Here is a 26,909-nt window from a genome sequence, read left to right on the forward strand (position 1 = left end):
AGAGTGGACCTCCAGATATGGAGGGCAACTGTGAATAAAATAAACACGAAGTAACGGACAACTGATAAGAGGTGGTTCAGCTTGGGCTAACAACTCCTCAAAGCAGAATGCTACAAAATGTTACACATGGCCTCAAAATTTTCTTATCAACAAATATGATTTTTAATATATCATATATTCCAAACAGTTAAAAATAAAAGTTTGGATTCATAATAATGTAAATGCAAACACAGCAATCTCCACTTTATGAACAAATTATAATGTAACCCTAAGTCCAATACCAACCACCACCTGTCCATCCTTCACAGCCTTCCTTTCCAGTTTTTCAAGTTCTATCTTCATATCGAGACCTTGGGTTTTCACAATGGTGAGAACATCAGTTTTGCTCTAATGTAATGCTGTGTATTTTCCAACATTTTAGAGGCATGCACATCTCTAAGAATCAGGACACTTCATTCATCACATAACCTTAAAAATGATGCATCATGAATTGGACCAAAATGACAACTTTTCCAGTGCACTTTGGAGGAATGATGAAAAATCAATACAAGTATTGAGCTTAAGAATTGTTTATATTTCCAATCTGTATTTCTCTGTATTTACAAACAATGTAACTAAATGGAAACCCCAAGACAAGAAGTGGGTGGCTAAATTGCTCACAGATGTGTGAGTGCTCAAGAATCAATACATATTTCTAGAGCTAAAATCATCTAATAGACTTTATAAACAAATAATAATACTTCACATAATTGTACAAGAAAATCAAAAGTTTTAACAAAGTCTGCAACAAGAAGAGAAACTTTAAATAAATATGACAGAACCACATTCAAGAATTCAGACAGAAACAGTAACGAAATATATTCTCAAAAGATGATGACTAGCGGAGATCTAAACAAAAAAACAGCTGTTAACAATTATATATATACACTACCCAAATAGCAGTCACTTGCTCTGTAAACAAGAAAATTTGCAACCGCGTTAAAACTACAGATTACATACAAATACAGAGTAAAAATCAGCTTCATCTACTTGTATCTTATAAAATGTATTTATTATAGCCATGTTTTGAGTACAATTTGACTTCAGGTATAATATAACCCCAATTCTGTTCTGCACATTTAAACAAACACCAATCACGCATGAATATGTGGTCAGTCGGTTAACGCCGTTGCTCAAAACCTGATAAATGCGCTCTGAAATGCGTAACTACAGTCACACAGCACAAAGACTAGCTGATTCAAGCACAGTGTGACTGGATACAAAGACTACACAAGTAATCACCAAGAAACAGATTTACTAACAGCAAAATCACCATCATTTTCTAAGAACCATGTCCTTTGTCCTGATTTTGAAATCAAAATTCTGCATGTAATGGGATAATTAGTTTCGTGCGTGTATTTCTACAACAGCAACAATAATTCCTGCAGCATACAAGAGCCTGATTTTAAATGTTCTGAAATGGGCGATACCAAAAATTCTGACCAAACCACGTACGATTCATACGTCACTTCTGGCAGAAAAAGTAGCTGCAATGTTAGTACACTGAAGAAATTAAAATTGTTTTTATGGTTTATCTTTCACATCACAGTTACAAAAGGAGCTTTAATCTGTGAGCAGAGTCAGGCTTAGCCTTCGCTGCATCGCGTTAAAGCTACTACCAATTCCAAATCACAACCAATCTTCCTATTCGACACTTCTAATTACACCTCGGAACAAATCTCATTCAATTCCACAAAATTTTAACACGATTCATGACAATCAGACAAATGTTTGTGTTCGGAGCAGGGTCTAACCCCACACTGGCTCGTAACATCTTGGCACGTACGTAATACTTCCTTGCACACACTGAAGAAACAATTATGTTCTTAAAATGTTCAAAATGCCTCAGGTATTAAAGTACACATTTTACATATTTCCAAAAAAACAAATGCAAGACTAAATAAAAACAAGGAATCTAAAACTTCTTGACGATGGTGAAGAGTCAATTGAATAAAAATTTCCTTGGATATTATCCATCGTCTAGTATTATTATATTTACTAGACGATGGATAATATCCAAGGAAAATATTTATTCAAAAAACAAGGAACTTACCACATATTAAAGCAGCACGTGGAAACCTCCGTTGCGTCCAGAACCTTTACGATGAAGTGAAATGGGAAAGTAATTTCATAATTACGTAAACAACAAATGTTTAAGTCGAGATGTTTGTAAATATATTATGAATTCTGTTACGTGGTAATACCATAGACGCCTTCTATTCTACGTTTCTCGCTGGGAAAAGATTAAACTACACACAGTTGGTACTTCCAATCAAATTACACGCATACACGATCTACAGATGATCATTAATATTTATACTGTACAGTCTAAACCACAGCCTATTTCAGACAGCTACCGGTAACACTTTACGCCCAAAATTTTCTTTGTAGACAAAGCCATTCCACTTTCTGCCATGGTGAGATCAACGAGTGCGCTGAAATCATATGGACCAGATCTGTCACAGGTTCACACTCGTCGTCTTCAGTTTTGTCCATTTGACTAAACGCTTCGTCTCAACTACTATGTCCATAAGTGCACTGAATCCAAATCATTGCGGACTGCAAGTTAAATGCGAGAACAAAGAAACAGAAATCCTGGTGAGCGCAAGATGCGCAAAACTTGTCATTCGCTGTTCGTGAATTGTGACCATCAGAAGAGAAAATTTTTGTTGCAGAGAGAGAGAGAGAGAGAGAGAGAGAGAGATCTAGCCATCAGATTCAGACGGCGCAAGTTCCATGTCTTCAGACCAACTGAGGTCCATGGTTGTGGCAGAGCAGCTTCCAGACTCGGACTTTAACAGTAAGCGATACTGATGCGTACTCCCTGTTGAGGACATGTTCTGCTGCCCTGAACCTACTTCCGGTATCTGTGATACTATCCTCGCTTCTTCATTTCCTTCGTCTTGCTTGCCACTCCCACAGCCACTTTCTACGACTCCATTCTCGGGTGCCATCAACTCTCTTGAGACGCGCGGTCCCAAACCAGACGAGCTCCCAGAAGATGAGCTTCCTTCGTCTTCTGAGCAGCTGCTTCCGTCAGAGGAGGAATTAACTTCCTCTCCATCCTCATTTTCGTCTTCAGAAGTTTCTTCGGATATCATCGCTTCACCAGCAGATTCCTTGGGCATGGGTGGGAGGGGCTGGGCAGCGAGGAGAGAAAGATCACCACTGGTGCTGCCTGGAAGGGGTGGCAAGGGGAGTACTTCCGGGTCTCCCAGATCCAGAGAATCTGAAGCTGCAGATGAATCTATCAGATTCCCTGACACCTGCTTCCTGCTCCGGTAACAGGAGCAATCGTGATCTTTCTGTCCTACGTCTGAACTTCCGCTGGATCCAGGAGACTCTTCTTCATTTGAAAATTCCGACGTTCCTCTCTTCAGAGTACCGTTGCTCACGCCACTCAAGTTATGAATAACAGAGCTAGGATTCTGACCGGAGTCTTCGTGGTCGTTGTCTCCGCAACATTTCAAACTTTTGTTACAGTTCATGAGAACTACGACGTCATCCTCGCATTCAGGGTTTTCCATATCCCCGTAGGAATTCTGCAATGGAGTGGAAGTCCTGGGATTCCACGAGCCGTAGTCCAGCCCCACGTCTTCCACAGAGTCAATAGACATGGAGCGAGAACGGGATCGTACTGAAGAGGTCAGCGTTGAATTTCTCGACTGACCGCCGATGCCGGGTCTTGCAATGGCCGTAGCAGACGATGAGAGAGAAAGAGACGAAGCCTTGCAGCGTTGGCGTTTTGGAGGAGGCAGCGTTCTAGCATGAGCTGGTGACGGCGACGAAGACGGAGGCGGCGTCGTGCCCCGTAAACTTCCCGCTCGGCGAACTAACCTGGACAGAAGATCTTCCGACGTTTCATCAATCTCTACGACCCACGACACAGAATCACTCTTCTCCACAACGCCTTTAACTTTCGGTGAAGCGGGCGGTGAGGTTTCAAGGCTGTCGCCGAGAGCGGTGGCAGGACCTGCAGACAGATCTGAAGCACTGATATTCTGAGATCTACCAGCAGATAAAGGCCGCGGAGGAATCCTAGTGGCAGAGGGATCAATGTCAACGGAGCCATGAACACTTCTCCTCCCATTGGTCGGCGCTGCTGTCATGGAGGAGTTCATCGACGCTCCACTCAGAGCGGCCAGAACATTCACCACTTCCACATTTTGTTTCAATTTCCACTGCAGCTCCTCGTTGTGTAGCGACAGCCTCTTGTTCTGTTTCGATTCTTTGTGGAACGACTCCATGAGCACGCGTTTGTCCTGGGACAACTGTCTCTCGAGATTCGTCTTCACCTGCAGCTGCACCTGAAGGTCCTCCACCTTGGCCTCGAGAGCCGCAACTCGCTGCAGAGCGACCGGAAGTTCTTCGGCTTCTCTCGTCAGAAGCGCGTTCTGTTTACGTAGTTCCTGAAGTTCTCCGCGTCTCAAATCGAGCACCGTTCGAAGAGACCCCACTTCGTCCTGCAGTTCCTTACAATGTCCTGCGGTGACCTGTAACTTCGTGTCCTTATCTTTCTGCATGCTCTCCATCAGTTTTCGAGACTGATCTTTGAGACCGGAATATTCTTCTTCAACGCTGGCAAGCCTGCGTTTCAGCTCAGCTTCCCTTTCAGACGTGTCCCTCTGAAGACGAGTTAGGGCAGTTACGTGTTCATGCTGGACCTGCTCGAGGCGGACTTTTCCATCTGCTACCGCGACCTCCAGTTTCTCGACATTCAGCTTTTCCGCACGGGACAACTCCGCTTCGTGACGACCTCTCATCTCCTCTAACTGTAGGGAATAACAATTCAAGAAACATCACAGTTTCGTTTCAATCATGAGGAATTGGTGGGCGCAGAAAAGTACTACGAAAATTCTGAGGAAAATTTTAATTTCTCCAGCAAACGGATGCAAATAAATTAATCAAACCACCGCATGATCACAAAATATCGAATATTCCAGAAATCATAATTCCGTTGACGACAGCATGACGTCCCTGAAGACAGACGACGACAACTCGAAATCTCACACAATTCAAACTGCATTCCCTCAAGAAAGGTCGTCATTTGCAAGTCGCGCGGAAGCAACTGAGCAGTCCGCTTAGGAAATCAAACAGACAAACTTTTGCTGGAACTACGTACCTGTTCTCGCAGTCTCTTATCAAAGTCAGACAACTCAGCCTCGTGTCGCGCCACCACTGCAACCAAAACACGCACGATCAATTCTAAACTGAGATAAATACAGTCTTAAACATCTTTGATTCATTTTCTTCAGATCCAGAGTGGCTTCAATGGTTCTCTCTGCGTTCTTTTGTTTTCTCGCTATTAATTATACAATTAACTATAATTAATTATGCTTAAATTGCACAGAACATGAACTGATAAGAATTAAGTTGCCAATCAACAGCACATCCTTCTCCATTCTCCTTTCGTGCCCCGGAAAATGCCTTCGACGCCTCGTACGAGTTCCGCTCTAACGATTTAGGGAACTGGCCGACGCTACCCACAAATTAAAGATTTGAACCCACGGCTTCCCAAATACTAAGCAGGAGTGCCAATTTCATTCTTATAAGAAATCTAAATGTGAGCTATAAAAGAAGAAATATTTTCAGTGCTCACATTCCGCTACTTCGCGACTGTGCGCTCTGTCACTAGCAGCTTTAATTTCTTCTGTCCTCTGGAGATGTAACACATTCTCTTGCTTCAATTTGTCTTCCATACGCCGATAGCTCACCTGAGCTTCCTCTGAAACAAACATTTACAGTTGAACGAGAGGGCGTAATTAACCCTCTCTTTAAAGTCTGAAATACGAAGCTGGAGAGACAGCGAGCATGAAGTTCATTTTGTGATCCAGCCCGTTCCTACATTTTTTAAAGAAAAATGCTGCAATTTTCTTATGCAAAACTTAGTAAAACCTTAACTGGATACGTCTTGGGGCTCTTTTACAGAATTTAAAAACCGAAATCGGTGCTGGAAAACCAAAATGTTACTGTGGTAAAAGAATCCAGTGATCACTGAAATAAGGAGCCAGACCGATGACACAGATTTTATTAAATTTTATTAAATTTAAAAACTTACCTAGTTCCAGCTTAGTTTTAATCCACTCAGTCTTCATACTTTGCAAGTTTTTCCGCAACTGTGGCGTGGAAAAGGCATCCAGCTGGAATCAAACGACCAAGTGAGAGATGCACGCAAATGAGAAATGTAACGTGATTTAGGCAATTTCAATTTGACCGTAGTATGTCGAGAAACAGTCTTCTCGGGGAAGTCTCCTCGTACTTGCACGCGCTTGTCCTGTCACGTGAAATGAATTTTCGAAAATGACATCAGTCCATATTTTTTGTTTACCAGAAAGGGTTAAAATTCTGGGCCAAATACGAATTGCCTTGTATTACGTCAGCAAGAATTAAGTTCTGTAATTCTCGTAAAAGCAATTGATTTAAGAGGGGCGAGACATCGGACATGAACGACGGATTCTGGATGGAAAATCTGAATGGAAGACCCAGGTATAATATTAAAATGGGGGGTATATACTGGACTTCATCAGGCGATGGGGCCATGGGCTCTAGAAGAAACCCGGGTGCCATAAATGGGGAATATCTTAGGCATTTTATCAACTCAGAAAGGATGCTCCATGAGGCTTATTACGAGCTGTAAAGAAAAACATTTAAGACATTCGTACCAAGTTTGTTACTGAGTTTAATTTAATGATGCTGACTCAACTATGAGTGTTTTATAGTATCAAATGAGAGAATAGCCTCTGGCATGTTTAGAACAGAAATTTTGAAATTAAACTAAACACAAGCCACGTCAAATGTCAAACAATTTACAGAGATTGTTTCAAACTGAGGGCGCAGGTACCTGGTACTCACATTATACACGAGGTACTGAACCAGGACGCCCAATGCCTCGAAGCCAGCTGAGTTGTGCCTCAGTTGGAGGAGTAAAATCTCCACCGGTGTAGGCTGCGGTTGAGCAGCTGGGGGTCTTTGAGATGGGGCCGACACTTCCCCTGGCTTATTGGACGGAGATGACTCGCCCCCTGATTTGAAAACTCCATCTGCCTGATGCTGGCGATTGTGATCTGCAGAAATGTCATTGACAAAATGGAAAAAAATATAAAATCCTTTGTGGCCATAATCCAAAATGATTAAATGCGGGTTCCTAGGTTCCGGCGAAGCGATCAGTCCAAGCTGTTTACGAGATCAAATATTTTGCTTCATTTTCGATGCTGTGCGCGCGCACGAGCGGCGAAACAGCCGAAAGGCGACCATTCTTTGCCCGATCTTGGCGTAACTGAATAGGGGAGTTCAGTGACAAAAACTGAGAAACTCTTCTGCCAAACCCAAGCCACTCGATAAAAAAAGAAAGTAACTGGATAATTTCTTTGGACACACACGCAGGTCCTCATACAACTTGTGAAATTGGACTTTCAACGATCTCTGACTTACAAGTGGAGAGAGCCAAAATTTATTCATACGCGTCGCCCTTCCTCTTATCAAAAGGCGCACAGGCCAACTGTCTCCACAAAATTCAGCTCCCAACTGGAAAGAAAACGCAGACATTGGCGTTTATTTCGCCGTGCGCGCTAGCCCTAAATTGCAAGACTACGACGATAGCTGTTGGCGTCTGAAATAAGCCAGTTCGTAAAGGAAGGTTTATTTATGGCGCACTTATTGTGAGCATGACGTCATCGTGTGCGAGAGAGACTGTGAAACCTCTTGAGAACCAGATCCACCAAAAAAAAAGTGTCGTCCATCACAGAAACGTGTTTCATCCAGGATGTTAAGCGGAAAATGATCCGGTAGGACGAACTGATGTGTTGATATTTCGACAACGGACGTACGCCATCACCGGAAATCAGGCAGTAAAAGATCTCTGTTGAAACAAGCGCCAAGCTCTGCCCCCCCCCCCTCCAGCATCATTTTTAGTCCACTTTGTTCCCGCTTACATTCTTTTTACGGGGCACATAAACTTATGACCAGGGCGTGTGTTCGTATGAAGCTCGTCTGAACAATATTTAAGAATTCAGCCCGTACCGCGAAGAAAACACCGCACTTCACCATTACAAAGCTCAACTGGTCAACGCTGTTTAAGGAAACTAATCGCGGTTTACAGTGGGGATCACATTAAACACGAAAATATAAAATGAAGAGTTACTGATTGCTAAAACACCAAATAGTTACAATTGGACTTTAAAGGGTTAACACCGGCGTTATTTTTAACATAAAAATGTCACACTTGTATTTCAGAGAACCAAATATTTTCTTTGACAAACCACAATTTCTGCTGAAAGTCACATCAAAGGATCCACAGAAATTTTGTAGGTTAAAATGGCGCTTACATTCCCTTTAAAACCGATGGTTATACGATTCTGAATAAGAACACGTGTGTCTGGCCGTGTTGTGTTTTGCTGAAAGGCTGGTGGGTGACCTTTCAGCCACCGATCGGCCACAGCGTTATAAAAAGACGTAACGTAGACAAACATCGACTCTCCTTGGCATGAACCTCGACTGCGACTCTGCATGAGCTCACGCTTCAGTATTACGTTTTTTACAACTTTAAAATTACATTAAAGCTTCACTGATATCCGACCGCTCAACTGACTTACTAGTTCACATGAACCGAACGCCGATTATAATCGTGGAAGCAGTTCCTTTAACGCCTGACGCTCGTCTGAATATTATTTAAGAATTCAGCCCGTACCGCGAAGAAAACACAACACTTCACCATTACAAAGATCAACTGGTTAACGCTGTTTAAGGAAGTAATCGCTGTTTATAATGAGAATTATACGAAACACATTGATACACTACGTAGGAATCTGAATAATATTTAAATATTTAGTCCGTACCGCGAAGTAAACACAACTCTTCACCATTACAAAGATCAACTGGTTAACGCTGTTTAAGGAAGTAATCGCTGTTTATAATGAGAATTATACGAAACACATTGATACACTACGTAGGAATCTGAATAATATTTAAATATTTAGTCCGTACCGCGAAGTAAACACAACTCTTCACCATTACGTAGATCAACTGGTTAACGCTGTTTAAGGAAATAATCGCTGTTTACAGTGAGAATCGTACTAAATACATACGCACAGAAGGTAGAGTTATTGAGTGTTGAGGAAGGTGGTACATATAGTTACCACCGGGCTTTAAACTCTCCTCGTGGCTGGTTTTTTCGTGCTATTTCTGCCTCGTTATCCGGGCAGACAAAAGTTAACCCCTACTAGGCAGGTTGTCCTCACTACTGCTTCGTACCTAACAATCCCTGACATCTCCAGTATTATTTAAATTCATTAAGTCTCGGTTACTTTCCACCCAATCATCTAGTTTAAACGATATGATTCCCTCCCATAATACCTAATTGCACTCTAGAATAACCTAGCTTCAGTATCTTTGGTGGCAGAAGTCAGCTGTTAACCGCGGCTGGAAAATGTGACGTCTACTTTAAATCTTAATTTGACAAACTTTTATTTCAAGATAATGAATAACAGGGAGCGGTTAACAAGCCAGTCTGTCTGTCTGTCTGTCTGTCTGACGCGCACCATTTGAACGGAAGATGAGGTTTCACATGCCGCAAACTATATGACAAAACCAACTCCAAAGGGCAACAGACCTCCTTGAGACGCTAACAGTTCCTTTTATGCAACGAAGTTCACAAGACCACACCCTGAGAGACGCCTAACACAATTTCCGAACAACCATTTTAATATTATCCTTCCATCTTAGCCTGTGTCTTCCGATAGGCGTATTCCCTTCAAGTCTGTTGATCAAAACTTCGTGATAACTTCTACTTTCTCCCATGCATGCTACATTCCTTGCGAATCAAATTATCCTTGGTCTCGTGTCGTCAGTCAACTCATTCATTCGACACGGCTAAACGCAGTAGTGGTGTTAATTGATAAGGCTGGTGATTAATATTGAAAATGACACAGTTAAGGACACATTCATCTGTGAGGAATAAAGTTTCAACACATCGAATACAAGTCCCATGAAATCACAGCAATCTGTCGCCAACCGCGTTATTTGATAAAATGTGTCCAATTTATCCGCGGCCTTTCATTTGCGTGCTCACGGAATATTTCTTACGTCTTCTGAATGAACGAACCCACGAAAGTTCCCCTCCTGTACACAGAGACGACGTTAATGCCACGTAAAACAATTTTAATAGCTCTCCCATTACCACAGCTTTCGTGGCACTTTTATATTTTTAGTCGAATTCATTTCTGAGCGTGTTCTTACTTTGCTTAAGGAACGGGTGGTCGCAGTTCCCCTAACCCCCAATTTCCCACAAGGCCTTTGTCTCGTAAACCGCGATTTCCCGTGGTTATATACGAACTGCTGTACAGTGTATAAATGTGGCAAAGAATTATCCCACGTTCACGCTTCGTTATAACACGTCCTCGCAAGCCTGAGGTTGCTAAAGACAAACCTCACGTGTGTGAGAACAGAGATGCCTCACTTCTTGTCTTTTTTTTAACTTCCCGTTAATATGGAACGGAAACACAAGGACCATTCATACACGCATGCGCTTGTTTTAATTGGCGTCCAGACTAAGCTCTGGCTGTGTGTTAACCAACTGTGTTATGTCAGCTCGCTAAGCTGTTCAAACATAACTCAGGGTCGGCGCATGTGCGCAGAACAAATTCACGTCTCCACAAAGTTCAATTGGAGAGCACTCTCAGAAATCCAGTTACCACCTGAATCAATCAAGACTGCAGCGCTCTACCGAGACAAAAATTAACATATTCTGATATGCGTCTCGGTATCCTACGTCGTGTCTTCCCTTCGGAATTCCTAACAAAAAATCTGCATCATTTCTTTTAAGTATATCCACACCCATACGTGATACATCTCACCCTACTTGATTCGGCCACCCTAACAAAGGATAAGCTAATATTTTAATATTTTCCGTCAAATCACAATTTTAATAAGATAATAAAATATAAAATATTTAAAATATAATTTCACGTTCCGCATCGAATGATCGATTTACAAATTGGAACGACGTTCCAATTTGTAAATCTTATTAAAATTATGATTTGACGGAAAATATTAAAATATTAACCTAATTCACAATATGACGCAAATATACTACCTTATAAAGGATAAGCTGTTCATTACGAAGCTCTTAATTACAGATCCACAATATTCCCACGACAGCAGCAGAAACGTCGTCTTTAAATAACCCAAGAGCCTTCGATCTAATACCACCTCAAGAACACATTCTACCGTTAGGCGTCTCTCGTTAGCAGCGAACAGACAGACAGACACAATGAGCGGAAGCCGGACCCTTATTCGCACAGCTCGGTAACCGGGGTTTATGGTCTGTAACAGCAGCTCGCAGTGAAGACTCGACTGTGCACGGCTGCCGAGTCGACATGAACTTTAAAATATATTTCCGTCGAAATGAGCCAAGCGACGCGTATCTTTCGCGTGAAAAACTTTACAGCCCTTTGCGTGGGCTGCAACCGCGTTTGCCATGCGCGTAAACCCGAGGCTTCGTTATTAACCCCAAAATAATATTTGGAACAGCAAAATGTCGGAGAAACCTTTTTCCCCAAGTATGAAAATTCTAGACTCAACAAGCCGACTCCCGGATGTCTGACTTCTATTTAGAAACATTTCATTCAAATCGCGGGTGCCTCACAGGACACAGCGAAGAAGCTGATTTTCCGAAAATGTTGCGCTCCTCACTTCCGGCGAAATAATGCACCACGTGACTTCCGGATGATGACGGTTTCAGTGCTAATACTAGAGCCTTTTTCGGCGCTTCAGTTAAGTCAGCACCCAGCATCCCAATTCGTGCTTGCAAAGATAACACGACTCAGCAAATGTCTTACCTACTCGATTACGTCATACGAGTACAAAGTCGGCCGCCACTTTGAGTAATTCAACTGCACGCAGCCCTAACCTGTTTCTGACACCACAGCCAGCTTGACTCTGAAACCGAAGAACGCGAAATTTTATCTGTAGAACGAAAGCGTTCAGAAGGAAAACAGGAATAGGTGGAGCCACGATATGCATGCTAGGTGACCAGCCGATCATTTATGACGTCCGCTGCGCTCCACGACGACTACCAAGCGAAGTCTGAAAGGAGGTAGAAGTTCGACGATTGCAGGAATTTGCTCAAAACTCCACAGCGTTGAAGCTTCGGAGTTTTGAGCAAAAATCTTGAGCAAGTGCGGAATCTCTCTGCATTGTCCCCCCCCTCCCCAAATTACCACAACGCATTTAAGACGCGTGTAATTTGGAATATGGAATAGGAAATTCACTGGACGCGCCGAAAACATTTTAGCCTACCTCCTGAGTATATTGACAGAACTTAAAAGACTTTCACTCATCAGATTTGCACTAACCTCGAAAAATCTACACCCATCTACTGAGAAAACATTCCTCCCTCCCACTCCTCCGAAACGTCGCCACTCTTAAACCGCAGAGCAAACAACGCCTTCCGAATTACACACACACAGAAACGTCTTCCGCAAGTTATCGGCGATAAGACCTCGTGTGCCTCCAGGTCTCCGGTGTCAGAAAACTCGCAAAGAAATTCGACAGACACTTGCTACTGCCATCATCAGGGCGCCCAGGCAACTGTTTTCATATCCTCAGATCGCAATGGCACAACGAAGTACGAGTAGTGACCACTTGCGACTTAAACGAAGCCCAACCTAGAAATGGGTATGAGGAAACATGACGTCATGCAAGCTAAAGCTGCAATGAGGTCGTGTTGATATGCAGACGGAGTTTCAATGGAGCTTCTCCTTGCCATTTGTAAGGCCGGAGTGTCAGCTCGTTCTAAGGCACAGGCGTTCAGAAGCCAGCGGTCGCCGTTCGTGCCCAGAACACAGCAAATATCGCAGGCACAGCGCCTTAGATGTGTCCAAAATTGCTCATTTTTAAAGATTACAGCTACTTTTCAATCTCGGTATCAACAAAACGCTGGAAAATCATTTTACTCGCAATTTGCTGTTCAGTGCCACCATCACAATGGCGGTCGCCCTCTGAACCTGAAATGTCACCTCGATAGACGTTCAGGAACTCACCTCGCCCGGTTCCTTCCAGAATCATGAGTGCAATGGAGCACGATATTCGCACCACACATCACGGCACACGGAACACATTCTGCAGAAGACGCTCGCCCGTCTGAAGCACGCGGCAGACTGACTTCTCAGCGACCCTGGGCTGACGCTGGCGTCGAGATTAACAGCCGGCCGGCCGGCCAGCCAACACTCTTGGGCTGTTCACTGTCCCCAATCGTTCGCTCGTTACCGAAATACATGTTTCGACCAGAGGTGGTCATCGTCGGATGTACAACTCACAACTTACTTTGGGATACCGTCAGTAACATCAAACAATTGTTCACTTCTGCGTTCTACGCCAATCGATGCTAACAACACGTCATTTATCATCTGCTTTCAGAACCGGGGCGAAGTTTCGACGAAATAAGTCTTACGACATCGAACGCCGTCCTGAAGTCGACGCGGTCAATCCAAAGAGAACCTCGCGTCGGAATTCGAGGTAATCAGGAACACAAGGCCGATAACCACGAAGAAAGCAAATTAATTTCCGACACTGACGAAGAAAGGCAGCGGTTCCCTTTGTAAGAAGTCACCGTTGGCCTTCGACACATTTACAGTTTCAATGGCAACGAGACGTTTCGCATACCAAAATTAAAATCGCCGGCAGAGGTCAGCCTAAGCGGCTGTCGGCCGATAATGAGCCCGAGGTCAGCTCTTCGAAAAAAACAAAACAAATAAAAAACTGAGAGACGAAGGGCGTCTATTGTTCCAACGAAATTAGTGAAAACCTGATTACGTAGGAAATTCCAAATGACCCGGTCGCTTTCGGATTCTGCATCTACAACTTACAAACACACGTAAGTGCATTTAAGGTGCACGCCACTGGACATTAATTTTTACAATTCCGTCACACTTGTTCTGCTGTGTTCGTGATTGTTGTGAAACTGAACGGACTAACGGAATAAGGCAAGAGATTCAGTTGTCTTCCTAACATTTTTCAGAAACACTTTTAAAAGACACAGACAAGCTGAACCTCAACTTTAAGCGACGGCTAACCTATTTTTACGAAAGAATTCCGGCCAATAATGGGGCAGAATCAGACAACTATGACGACCACACGCACGGAAACATAATTAAGGGATAGAATGTACTCACAAATGTCTACTGTTAGGCAAAAGATGTTCTCGATTCTCGAAAGTTCCGCTGCTTAGAGCAACTTGCAGTTCTACCACACTCAAATGATGAAAAATCACAGTTACTTCAAGCGAGATAGATCGATAGCAAAACGTAGGCACGTTCGTGTTGTCGGTATCAACAATTACTTCAGCGACAAATATTAAGCGGCGAATTAAACATGAAAATAAAAAAGGTTTGGCTACAACAATGAACGCCATAGAAACAGTTAAACTGGTACGCTAATTTGCAACAGTCATTGTCAGGGCTGCCAACGATGGGACTCTACTCTGAAAGTAGGTCTATATTTTTTTAAAGTCCTTCATGGGAAACAAATGAGAGGCAACTGCGAACAAACACCGTTTTAAATAAAATCTACCAAGAAGCCTACTCAGTCATCAAACAGTGCAAGCTGACAGCACCGTGCATAATTACTACAAGCCGCAGGGTCTGCGTTGACTGAAAATTAACGAAACAGGGCTCATGTTACTACGAACTTTACTAATTCTGATCGTTCACTCACCCTTCACGCCACGAGGCAGTCGCAAAGACGTCCATTCTGGTGAACGCCGATGAAACGTGACGCCCTTGGAAAACGCACTAATGTTACCGGGCAGATGCGCCTTTCCTTTGTTGTTCTTGTTCTTGAAGAACGCGGCTAACTTGCCCAGAGGTCCCATCGCGCGCCCACGGCCGAGTGTCGAGAGGAGTCGATCGTCAGCAAAGCCCAGCTTTCTTTTCTGGCTCGCTGCTGGCACTTTCCACTCTCTCACTGGCCCTACTTGTTTCGTTCTGGCTGCGGTCGTTGCTACCGGCAGGTCGCTCGCTTACCGAAACGCCAACGACTCGCGCGCGCCTCGGCGACGGAAAATGTTTTCGAAACACACGCCGGTCGCTTGAGTGACGTATCAAACACCTCTGAAACGTCGGTTAGTCCCTGCCAGACGACGGCCATCATGTCATATATAACGCACAAACGTCCTGTAAGAATACAAATGGAGGCAGAGTGTCCGGAAGCCAACGCACCCCAACCAATCAATACCCGGAACAGTAAGCAAACTTCAGCTGGAGCTGAAGGAACTCGGCTTTTGTGTGTCAATGCCCATTTAACAAACTTTGTTCCTTTTCATTGGCACGAGTAGTTTGTGACGCTAAAAACAGATGTCGCGTGTATCCACAACAACGGAATGAGTGTCTCGATAATTAAGGTGCATCTGTTCCATTGTTTCACGTGAAGACAGGCTAAGATTAGGACGCGTTTACAAAGACACACACACAAGGAAAAACCTTTAACCAGACATTACTTTCTATTGATAACCAAAACACGAATCAGAAACGCTGATGGATCTTCTTCAATATCTTAACGAAGAGACATTTTCATTACCGTGTTTAGAAAGCACAACGCCACTCGCCACTCACAGTCTGTTTACGCGTTTAATTCGGTTCTCGAGGAGAACTTTTCCTGCAGATCGACTACGTACGTATTTCGATGCGGTGTTTTATACTGAAGGCAAAGACCGTTGGATTTTAAACTATTATTTAGACGTGTTTTGTACTTTAAACCTCAATTGCTAACCGCGAAGCGAACACCATTAAAAATAATGATCTAAAGGAACACGTTTCCCGTTTTGGTACGAAGTTGACCCAGACAGATCGACCGGGTGATAATCAGGCAGGGTAACCGCTATCACACTGATCTAATGCTGAGAAGAGAGGGCGCCATTTTCCCACCGCCTGTAGCTTGGTAACAATAGAGCATCATCCGTTTCCTGCGCAACCTCCCTGAAGATGACCTTTCGCGTCTGAATGTGGGGTAATGGCCTACTCAGGAGTGAAAGCAAGTAATCTGACGAGTAGCAAGAAAGTTTAGAAATGTTCTGGGCTTAATTGGAAACATATTATGTATCATAAGTAAATCGTCAGCTTCGACACAGCTGCAAAGTCATTATCGTTATTCTGTGATCCTTGAAATCATAATGGGGGGGGGGGGGGGATTCCTGCAAGTCCGCATTTTTCACTGTCGAAAGAAACTTCGCCATAACAATCTGTTCCAGGGCCAAGAAGTCTTCGTAGGGAAGTTTGGCAGGCCAGCGAGAATTCCGGCACGCGTCTTCCGGGAACTGGCCTTCCAACAGCGAACCATTTGCGCTCGTACGACGCGTACACACTCCCATCAAGCAATTTTTCAACAAACCGTGTGTTCGGCGTAACAATAGCAACAAAACGGATTATGTTTCTGCCTCCATCATCAGGACGATGAGTGACCATGATGATGGAGGCTGCAAGCATCTCCGAAACGTCGACCAATTTCTACCAGACTACTTGTACATCCCAGATGACAACTATCTTGATAATCTCACCCAACTTAGACCAAAGATCACAGCATCACTCACCCCTCAAAGGCGTTGGCTTCTGCGTGCTGTTGGTGGTGTTGCGTCGCGACGCCTGCTTGCGAGCTGACGGCGTCTTCATGTCAGCGACGGCGGTCACGCCAACCCCCTTCTTCTCTGTAATGATCAGAATCATCGATTTAATGACTGGGTCTAGAAGCAAACGCACAGAGAGCGAAGTGCCGGCCGATGTCAAGACACTGAAGGGAGAAATTTAAATATTCCGTACGGGCGATATTAATTTGTCTCTCGACACGCAACGATGTTGCGTGATGAAAGATGAATGTTTCGACTTTAATTTAAAACTTTTACGATACTAACGAGGACGTCCTACTTTTCCAGACATGATAAAACCAGATTTAACTTAACGAAGAAAAAACCTTTTACCTTACAAACAATTCAACAAAAATCAGCGTTTGATTCGTGACACGTTAACCCTTACGAGAAATGTAACGTGGAGTGGCTAAAACAGCCAACATGAAGAGTGGCGTTTGCTCAGAACACTTGTCCGCAACTCACTTCGTCGTCTACGAAACGTCGCTCTTAAAACTCAGAGAACTCAGACTCGCACTCAGTTTCACTGTGTCACTGCAGTCCTTAAAACAAGTGATCCACGACAAAATGGACAACGAACACAACGTCACTACGTGTAAGAAAAGACGCGAATGTTTTAAACCATTATTAATATAACACGAGAGCTGGTGTCGGTCGACAGCTGTAGTAACCTGAATTATCGACCTCCAAGTCCTTTCATCAAAGCAGCGTGAATCTGAGCTGTGAACTCAGAACTGTAGTTACCAGACCATGGTAACACGAGGCACACGCTGTCAGACGGCATTCGAGACAGTGACGACAATTCCTTCTTGTGAAAGCGACAAGCGTAAGTTGTTCTCAAATTACTTCCTCCGAGGTCCATCTGCGTCCCCCCCCCCTCCACCACCGCCACACATCAATTCCTGCCTCCAGCCATGTGAACCCGGTTACCCTCAATGTCGCCATTAGATGATAAGTCCCCAAGAAATCTGAAAAACTACAACCAACAGACACGTGACAGTCTACGGCACTCTGTTGAGAGAGTTCGCAATTAAAGATTGCGAAACTGCGTCTCCTTTGCCACAGCACGAACGTAACAACTCGAGAACAGCTGAACAAATTTTAATTAAACCTGACACTGCAGTGTTTTATTAACATCTTCCGAAAGATACAAATTTTGACGAAAATCTGTCAACAGTAATGGAATCTTCACACAAAGTGGGGAATCCTCCGGACATTTACAGAGGTCGAAGATAACGTTAGGGCGCAGCCGGAGTAAAAATTACATTAAGCGTGCATTTCCTAACTTCTTCCGGGTTATCTCTTGATGTCAGAGTCGTTGCGATTGGCTGATCACTAATTTAGAGAAATTTCGTGGGTCTACATTACTCGGAATGTCTTCTGCGATGGAGACGATTAACACAGCGTTGGGTTCCGTTCGATGAGAACTCGTCTTCCAATTTTGATTTCTCGTCACTTAGAAGTGCAAGGACACCGTCTGAAAATGACTTTCGGCTGAATCTCGACAGTCAGCCCGTCATCTTGGCTCCTTCAGCATTAATGACGCAGTGAAAATAAAAGCAGATTTTATACATCCCTGGAAACTAACAAAACTTTCATCTGAAGGTTTTGGTCAGTGTCCAAGTTCTCAATCCCCAGGTTTCAAGAATTGGAATAAATAATAAATAGTTCTTAATGAACACAATTTGCGAACTGCTATAGAATATAAAGTAGTATCTTTCGTAGGAAAGAAATCACTCTTTCTCGTGCTTTCTCTCCTTTTCTCCGTTAACAGTTACCCACGAGAATTCTTCCACGAAAGGCGATTCTGATGAATACATCTGCTGGGAACAGAAAGTCGATTCAAAACACTCGTTTCTCCTTCTGCCGTCAAATGACTATTCTCCCGCACTCGGACATCGTCAGTCAACAGTCGCACTGGTGATATTTCTAAGTGACCCTAATTAAAACATCTGTCGTGTCTGAATCGTAATAAATAAGGGTATGAGGATGCTGAATATATGGCACACGGCAGACTATTTATTTACCCGTTCTATAAATCGCAGTGTTAAAAAAAACTCGCAATCCTTCCTTGTCCTGAGCTAGAAAACGTATTCCTTCCCACTGTTCCAAGAACTCTTTTAATATTATCGTCCTATCTGCTTATTATCTAAACGGGTTTCTAATGCTATGGCAGTAAGCCATAGAAACTGTAATTATACCACCAAATTTCCGTCTTCCTCTCCGAATAAGAACAGCTTCATTGCTAATTTGACCCCTCGACGGATAATCATTAAGGATATGGGCCCTGAGGACACTTTCGAGTGCGTATTCCTGCTTTATTACACGAGGTACAAAATGGCGCTTAGCGGCGAGTATGAAGATGGCAGTTTTCTGGGTTGTAGCAACGTGTAGTCTGGAAGAAATTTACCGACGTTTCAGAGATTCATACTGCCTGCTCTATCAAGACGATCATCAAGTGCCTCTGAAACGTCGGTAGACTTCTACCAAACTACACTGAGCTACAGCCCAGAAGACAGCCATTATATTCGGTAATGTAATGACAGCCTGGAAGCCTCCGTCATTATTCTAAGCGAATCTCTTATCCAAATTACGTAAAATTTCAGAGACACTATCGAAGCGCTTAGTCTGGGACACAGAAAACTGTTCACTGGAATTGTTCAGTCGGCAAAAATCACTTTCTGCAGAGACCTACATGACTTGTGAAGCAATTCTTGCCGATGCACGCGGGCAAAATGCTCTTCGTTTCGGACAACCAAGAAGACGGCTCGCGAGGGAAATCCACCGGACAAACGGGATGATGGAGCTGCGGCTTCCTCCTAGCCACCTTTCCAGAAACATCGAGATTCACTTTCTCCACTTAAGCGTCGCTCTCAAGGACATGTTTTGTAAACATTGCGTATTTTTCACTGTGGTCTCATTCTGTTCCTGCAGGTTATGAGGAAAGCGTCAGTGTCCACCTGGGGTACGCGAAGACATCTTAGGGGGTACGTGAAATTTTAAAAAAAAAAAATTATTTTATAATAAACACTGAATAATGAGTAATGTAATTTATTTAATTTATTTTAGATGTAGATTATATACTATGTATAACTTGAATTATACACCAAAAACTTTGGGGGTACAAACTTGAACAGAAATTATATCTGGGGGTACGCGAACAAAAAAGGTTGAATGCCACTGAGATAGACCAAGCTCACTCTACTCAGACTGGGAAAGAACGCCTCACACTCTCAACAAGCAACATGTTCGTTCTCATGTTTCATCTCCGAAACTGCTTCACGGATTTTGATCACCTTTCATACTTACGTCGCGAGGAAAATTAATCTTAGGTTTTCGTATTACCCAAAACACACACAAAGCTCAAACTAGAGGTCTCTGGTTCAAACCTCGGCCCGGAGGCCGACAACCCTGAACGACGATTTTCATAGTTTTCTTCAGTTCCTCCAGACCACAGTTGACGTTGAAGTAATATATTTTTACCGACCGCACACACGGAAGACGAAAGGCGCAAGGTTACTTTCACGAATTTGCCAAGTTGTTCAGCACCCACCCCTTTCGGCCTGTATCTTCTCGTAGAATTACTTTGCTTCAATTAGTGAGATACGGCGAAATTTTATGGAAATAAACTCACAGTTACTTCGTAGCTCACAAATACGCCAGAGTTTGAGTAACCATGACACTTTTATTCACGTCGAAACCAAGAGGATCAGTTCTGTGTTCACAAGAGCCAGATGAATCCAGTTCACACTCTCAAATCACATTTCTTCACGATTTTAATATTATTATGCTCACATCTCGTATGCCCGGGGTTTTTTGTAAATGGTCTCTAATTTTCAGGCTTTCTAAGTAAAATGTTACGAGTTTCCTACCCATAAAATATATCACAACTAATTATCGGTCCATAAAATTATAAATATAAAATTCTTTGAAGTCACCCGCCATAACATTCAGTAACTCCACATTTTTCCCACAGAGTGCGTTGTAAAGCGATCATTTCCTTAAACGGCGTTAACCAGTTGATCTTTGTAATGGTGAAGAGTTGTGTTTTCTTCGCGGTACGGCCTAGATTTTTAAATACTGTTTAGATATGCTTCGTCCTTCAAAGGAGAAAAATAAATGAAAGTTATAAAGCCACTTTCTCCTTGACATGTGAACGATATGCATTAATACTCGTTTACGGCGATGTAAAAGAAACGCTGATTGGCCTAGCCACTTCGACTGCGGGTAATTTCGAGCACTGACAGTCCGCAGGAAACTGCTTCGAACCCCAGATCGGCTAATCTGGCGTTTCTTTAAATGACCCCGAACGGAATTCACTGATCGTTCGTTACCCGAACAGTCACGATAACCCGAAAGAAAGGCGAATCAAACACGGCAGCTTCAGGCCTGGTTCCCGCACGGTGCGTTCCAAGTGCCCTCAAGGACCGCGCAATTAATGCAAAGAGTTCTGCAGAATCCGGAGAGAGGAATTACCTAATACGTTGGACTTCCTCGGAGGCATCCTCACCCACACTGTGCAGAATATAGACGGGCGGGTCCCCCAAACCAAATCTCGCGGTAACAATGCGCGGAGCCAGCCATCCATGTCACTCACGCCCTTTCAGTCCGACGAGGGCTCAAACGGGTGACGAGTTATCTGCCAGAAACTCTGACGTTCAGATTCGAAACAACTTGCCTTCGAAATTTCCTAACCTGAACTAGTTCCGGAGCTTTTGGAAGGGTCCTAATGCATTCGGTCTGAATTTTTATGTCGTCCTTGGGACAGCAGCGTTTGGTGAAATTCTGATGCCAACATAGGAAGCGAATGAAGTGGGAGGGGGGGGGGGGGGGTCAGAGATTTAAGCTAATTTGGGAACCAACTCATCCCCTGCTGGTTTCAATGTCGTATAACAACACGTACCGTCGGTATTTGAACAGTTTTCGGCCGGACAGAATTCTGGCAGCCCTGAAACTCGACAGGGGGCACCAGCCACAAGACTGGTCTTAATCTGGGCCCCGACATAAGAGTTAAGTCACATTGATTAATAAATGTGGCCTGCCGGAAAAGCTTGCTTAGTGACACCCACTGGTACTTAATTTTAAGCGTGGTCTTCATAACGTAGTAACAAGCTACAAATATAAGTGACGTCATTTGCACAGTTTAAACCATCCAATGGAACAGACATTCATTCTTGAAATCAAATGAATTAAGCTACGTCTTCAGCGAACGGTGACATGTGGACACTTAACAAACGCCTCAAAGTCGAAATTCCGCACTTAATTCCTCCTACAACCGAAATTTACAAGCGCATTATAATTTTGCTAACAATCGTGAAATAACAGGGTTAGACTGAACTGGGTTGGGTTGGGCACAGTAGTCTGGTAGATGATCTACGTTTCAGAGGAGCTTACTGCCGCCATCATCACGGTGATGAAATCCAATTGATTAGCCTTATGTCACATTACGAACAATTCCACAGTCCACATACTTCACAATTCCTCCGCTTCGGCGCCACCGACAACGGTATCTAATCCCGACTAGCGGTCTCTATTGCTCAGCCGGTAACCACATCGGTTTCCCTCGCGTCATGATCTGTATTCGTTATGAAATTCTCAGTATTATATTTACGGACGGCAGCGTCGAAAGGCAGGATGATCTGAACCCGAGACCTCTCAAATGCGAAACATGAACATTAACCGACGAATAAGAAGAAGCGATGACCTCGCGGCAGTGAATTTTGAACTGTGCTGTACTTACGTCCTGTGGTCCTCGCGTGATTAACGAGGTGATTGCTCGACGAATTCGTCATGACGTGAGACGTCGATGATCCGTCGCTCAGTGGACTCGTCGAACGACCAGCATCGTGCTTCTTGGACGACCCTGCGAAGAAGAATTAATTTCCCTTGCAGTTGCGTTACTGAAACGTCGAAGAGTTTTCGACTGCAGACCTCAGGGAAAGCGAATTCACTCAAGACCACGAACGAGATGGTTTAGACAGCGTGTGCAGCCTCGGGATGGGAGTAATCGGCCTACGAGGACTCTGCACCGGGATCACAACCCAGAAGAACATCGACGTCCTCACCGCCTTGAGGAAGATGAACGATGACGTCACATTTTAAGCAGAAGGCCTATAAACACGTGTTCAGTGGACATAATCCTGAGCAGTTGACGCAGTCCACAACATTCTTTAATTTTAATATCATAATCCATCTACGCTTACGTCGCCCTCATGGCTGCTTCCACTGAGATCATACCCCCCATGCGCGCTGCACGCCTAGCCCATATCACCCCCTCCCTCCCTCAGACACTTGCAATAGAACAAGCGAAATTATAGTTTCGTTTTGCGTATTTTAATGTTCACACAGCAGAAGTGAACGCGAGTTATTAACATCTGAATGAATGCCAGTCACAAAGAACACGATGAGGGCGTTTAACGATTTGCTTTCGTCGTATTATGAGCTGCTGGGGCCACGGAGTTTCCAAAGGGAACCGATCCTTCATCAATGTGAGTGGAAAGCAGTCATTAAGTGACTGAGAAAACCACTGAAATCCACTCCAGGTTGGTGCGGCCGAACTGGATATGATCCGGCTGTCGGTTCATGTGCCTGCATAACGCAGATGCATTGTGGAAGTTTCCGTGCATTAACGCCCTCCTGGAGTCACGAAGAAGATTCTCCTTCAGTCGATTACGTGAGCCGCGACACCTAGAGATGACGTAATGACGCGGGCGTTCGTCAGTCATCGACAAAGTGGGCGAACACGAAGCTCACGCAATGTGAATACAGGGACGGGTCTTCGTCACCAGAGTTCGTACCTCCACTCCTCCCTACGCTCCCGCGGCGTGGTAGCATAGCGACTGACAACAGAGTTATCGATTACGGTCTTCTGGGTTGTAACGTCGTGTGTACTTGTAGGTAGATACCGACGTTTCGGAGGGAAATACCGCCTCCATCTTCAGGACTGAATCCTTATCTGTGTCAAAATTATTAAATGAGACGAAAACAAACTTGAAACTCTGGTCTGCGGGAGGTTCTCTGACTGAATAAATGAAACACAATATTTTCCTTGTAAAATCACAACTTGTCAGAGTGGAGTACACACACAGAAGTCATTTAGAAGTCTCTACGAAACGCGTTTGTCTCGGAAAGTTGTCATTATAAGCCTACTCATTGCTGTGTATTGTCTTACAGGACACCTGTCACGTAATATGGTCTTACGTAATTATCGCTGTGTTGTTAAAACATCCAAGGTCTACCACACAGCACGACCTTCCAAGATGTGGTACAAACTCCGCCTCTGATGCTCGGCGTGGGTGCTATGTCGGCGGTGAATCTTACAACCTGGCTAATCCTTAATTACACTGGTCTCCTGCTGCCTGAAACGACAGGATGTCTCATCGTATGCGCCCTCCTTAAAACTTCCGAAGAGCCGAAAAATCGGCTTAACCTTCGATCCATAAAATATTTGAAGCTCATGACATTACGCGCGTCCAACATTTTAAGAAATCGACAGACGCCTTATCATAGTCGAATTAAATTTCCCATCGCATTCCTGGCTACGAGACTCCTAAAAAACTGAATCTGCCACGCAGCGAGGCTTCTGTCCACAGTGCACAACGCAGGTCTCAGCGGGGCACGAACCAACGAACGTCAACTGCCCTTTGCTCTGGTTCTTCCAAAGACGACACAAGATAAAGTTGACGGAAGATCACATTTAAAAATCTACGGATTACAGTGCACAAATCTTATATTTACCCCGATGGAGTTTTCCGAAACGTCTACTACAGCATTTCACATCTATTGAATATTTAAACTCTTTTCTTCCGACACAAACCACAAGCAAATTCCGACGACCAAATTTAATGCAAAGCGAATCAATGGTTTCAGTGACTCCGGGTCGAAATGGAGCAGAGACCTTCTGGTGAGTTCACATTTCTAACACAGCGACCTTTCATGCAGGATCAGATAATATAATGGTTGATATATCCGGGTTAAACACAAGGTCTCCCTGTTTTACGCTCCGTGTATGGAACGAACTTTATTTCGCCTTCCATATTGGAACCAGACGAGGTTTTCTGCTCGAGTGGCCCAAAGCTTTCGGAGCGGCGACATTCTGACGTCTGCGAGTAAGATGGATGACAGCATTCCGGGCTGTGGCCCTGTGCAGTTTATCAGAAGTGCACAGACGTTTAAAGAGGCGCTTACTGCCTCCACCATCAGAGCAGAAACCATTCGCTGAACATCAAAAAATGGTATCGAAGGTCTCGAATTAAGGGTACCGTGCTAATTTAATGTTAGCTCTCACTATTCCAATGCAAGAACAGTTTGGATATTTGACTGCTGTGCCGTCTGCATTACACGAGATATTCCTGCTGTGCGTGATCGCTTCCTCAGTTGGGAGTTTCCCAGTTTCAGCGGCACAGCCGTCAAATAACTTTCCTTACAACACATCGATCTTAGAAACGGGTCACTGCAGAACACAATATTCAGATGTGACATGAAACACTGGCGTAATCCACATATAAAATTATCGCTTGACGGCCGTGTTTAAGACTTAACGAAAGAGGTTCTTAATAAATTTCTGTTCTATCCGCATGTCCGGCTTTTCCGTTCATTTAAAACCTGTGGATGCTTCAATGAAGGAACGTAACAGCCAAGTGCGTGGAGTGTCTGTACATGAATCATGAATGTTTTATTCTCTCTGAGAAACTGTGACCGGACCGGAATTACATAATGCGAGACGAGTAGGTCCATTACAACTCCACCTACGGGCGACCAAAACACACAACCTTCGTCTGTGCCAAGGTTACGCCTATGCTGCGAGCATTACGGACCATGGACAGCCCTGGCAGAAGAGTTCTGGCTCCTCAAACAACGATGAAAAGTTACAGGTACCATTCGTTGCATGGGCCGGACGAGAAACTGTTCCCTTGTTGAGTTACATAATGCCAGCCTGTCCTCCTTCCTTCAGGAAAGAAAAAATAGGCCGAAACACCACAACGTTCTTTAGTGTGGGTGTTAGTTCCTGATGTCCGAGAAAACTGGCCTGAACGTCATGTCACTGTCAGTTACCATTCACAAAAATCATATTTATTTATGGTTTATTTAACAACGCCGTCCAATAACTCGGGGCAGGGTACAGCGTCCATCAGAGAATTATTACTGAATAATGAAGTGGAAAGGATGTAGAAGGAAGTGGTCGTGGCCTGTCTCCAGGACTTTCTGCCTCAGCCATACCTAATCTCGGTAGCTGAAATAATGTCGTTACATAACCAATCACATGACGTTGTGTGTGTGTGTCTGGGCAATGGCCGACAGCATTGAAATACTCGCCTTCCAGCTGACTTCACCGTCACATCTGGGAGTAAGCGTGCTGGAGTGAATTAGGTCGCCCAGTTTTAAAATAAGCCAAAAAGCCCCCGATCCTTATTGTTCGTAAGCGACCAGACAGCTGAGGTCATCACGTGACTATTATTAGCCGAATCTCGACTCACCTCTCTTGAGACTGGCGAAACGAGTCCTCGACGGAGTGCCGATCCCCCCTCTGGGGCCTGGGGCCCTCTCTCTGGACCCGTGAGCACCCATCGCAATTAACTCCTGCTACCTTGACGCCAACATGACGCCTGCGAGCGGTCTCAACTGACTGCAAATTTCGTTTCGACGAAAGACAAGAACTTTGAAGATTTCGTAACGTGTCAGCTGTTACATCCTTGGCAATGGCCGACGTTCACTACAGCCATCTGTCTTCTGGTTTTGTCGCTCTCAACAGGTTTCCACCCGGCTGTGTGTTACCACGGAGACTTCTTTCCGTGCTGGGATGCACAAACAACGTCACTTTTTTGTTCTATCTTCTCTGGCGTCTTGTCTGTTAAGCCGGCATCAGAAGCCTAACTTATTCAAATGTAAAACTGTTGACGTAGCTGATAAACTTCGCTCAGGAATTCCAGTCACACACTTCACACTTTTATTTTTTATTTCGTCACAGAAACCGGTAGAATTCAAAGCAACTTCAGCCACGTTAGGAACTTATTTCGAAGCGACCAAGCACTGGGATGGTCGTCCATGTGTTACAAGGCCACTTTCAGTAAACAAGGCAGAGGAAGACTGAGGCGAAGCTCGTTAATAAAACAAGCAACAGAGAAACCCGCATCTCGCGCGCATTCACCGTATTTCCAAGAGCTGCACTGTTCAAAAATCGATACCATACCCTTCTCGTACTGAAAGAAAACCCGATATGGCCGGCACTCCCCTGCACTTA

The 26,909-nt window shown here is 44.1% G+C and overlaps 1 protein-coding gene across 9 annotated transcripts in view; it reads right to left on the reverse strand.

The window, feature by feature from the left end:
- Nucleotides 1-553: 553 nt before the first annotated feature.
- LOC110827764 (toucan) overlaps nucleotides 554-26,909 on the reverse strand; it is a 46,700-nt gene continuing 20,344 nt past the window's right edge. For 8 of the 9 annotated variants that reach the window (XM_022059726.2, XM_022059725.2, XM_022059730.2 and 5 more), the window contains 7 exons: nucleotides 22,410-22,532; nucleotides 16,619-16,732; nucleotides 6,892-7,103; nucleotides 6,098-6,179; nucleotides 5,639-5,764; nucleotides 5,162-5,217; nucleotides 554-4,811 (listed from right to left, as the gene is read on the reverse strand). In XM_022059726.2, the coding sequence (XP_021915418.1) occupies nucleotides 2,745-4,811; nucleotides 5,162-5,217; nucleotides 5,639-5,764; nucleotides 6,098-6,179; nucleotides 6,892-7,103; nucleotides 16,619-16,732; nucleotides 22,410-22,532 (2,780 nt within the window). In that variant the 3' untranslated portion in view covers nucleotides 554-2,744. The remainder of the gene's footprint in view (nucleotides 4,812-5,161; nucleotides 5,218-5,638; nucleotides 5,765-6,097; nucleotides 6,180-6,891; nucleotides 7,104-16,618; nucleotides 16,733-22,409; nucleotides 22,533-26,909) is intronic. The other variant, XM_022059728.2, reaches the window with a different exon arrangement.

This window comes from Zootermopsis nevadensis, unplaced genomic scaffold (genome assembly GCF_977971745.1).
Source record: "Zootermopsis nevadensis isolate Lab colony 2312 unplaced genomic scaffold, Znev_1.0 Znev_ptg000032l, whole genome shotgun sequence".
NCBI lineage: Eukaryota > Metazoa > Arthropoda > Insecta > Blattodea > Termopsidae > Zootermopsis > Zootermopsis nevadensis.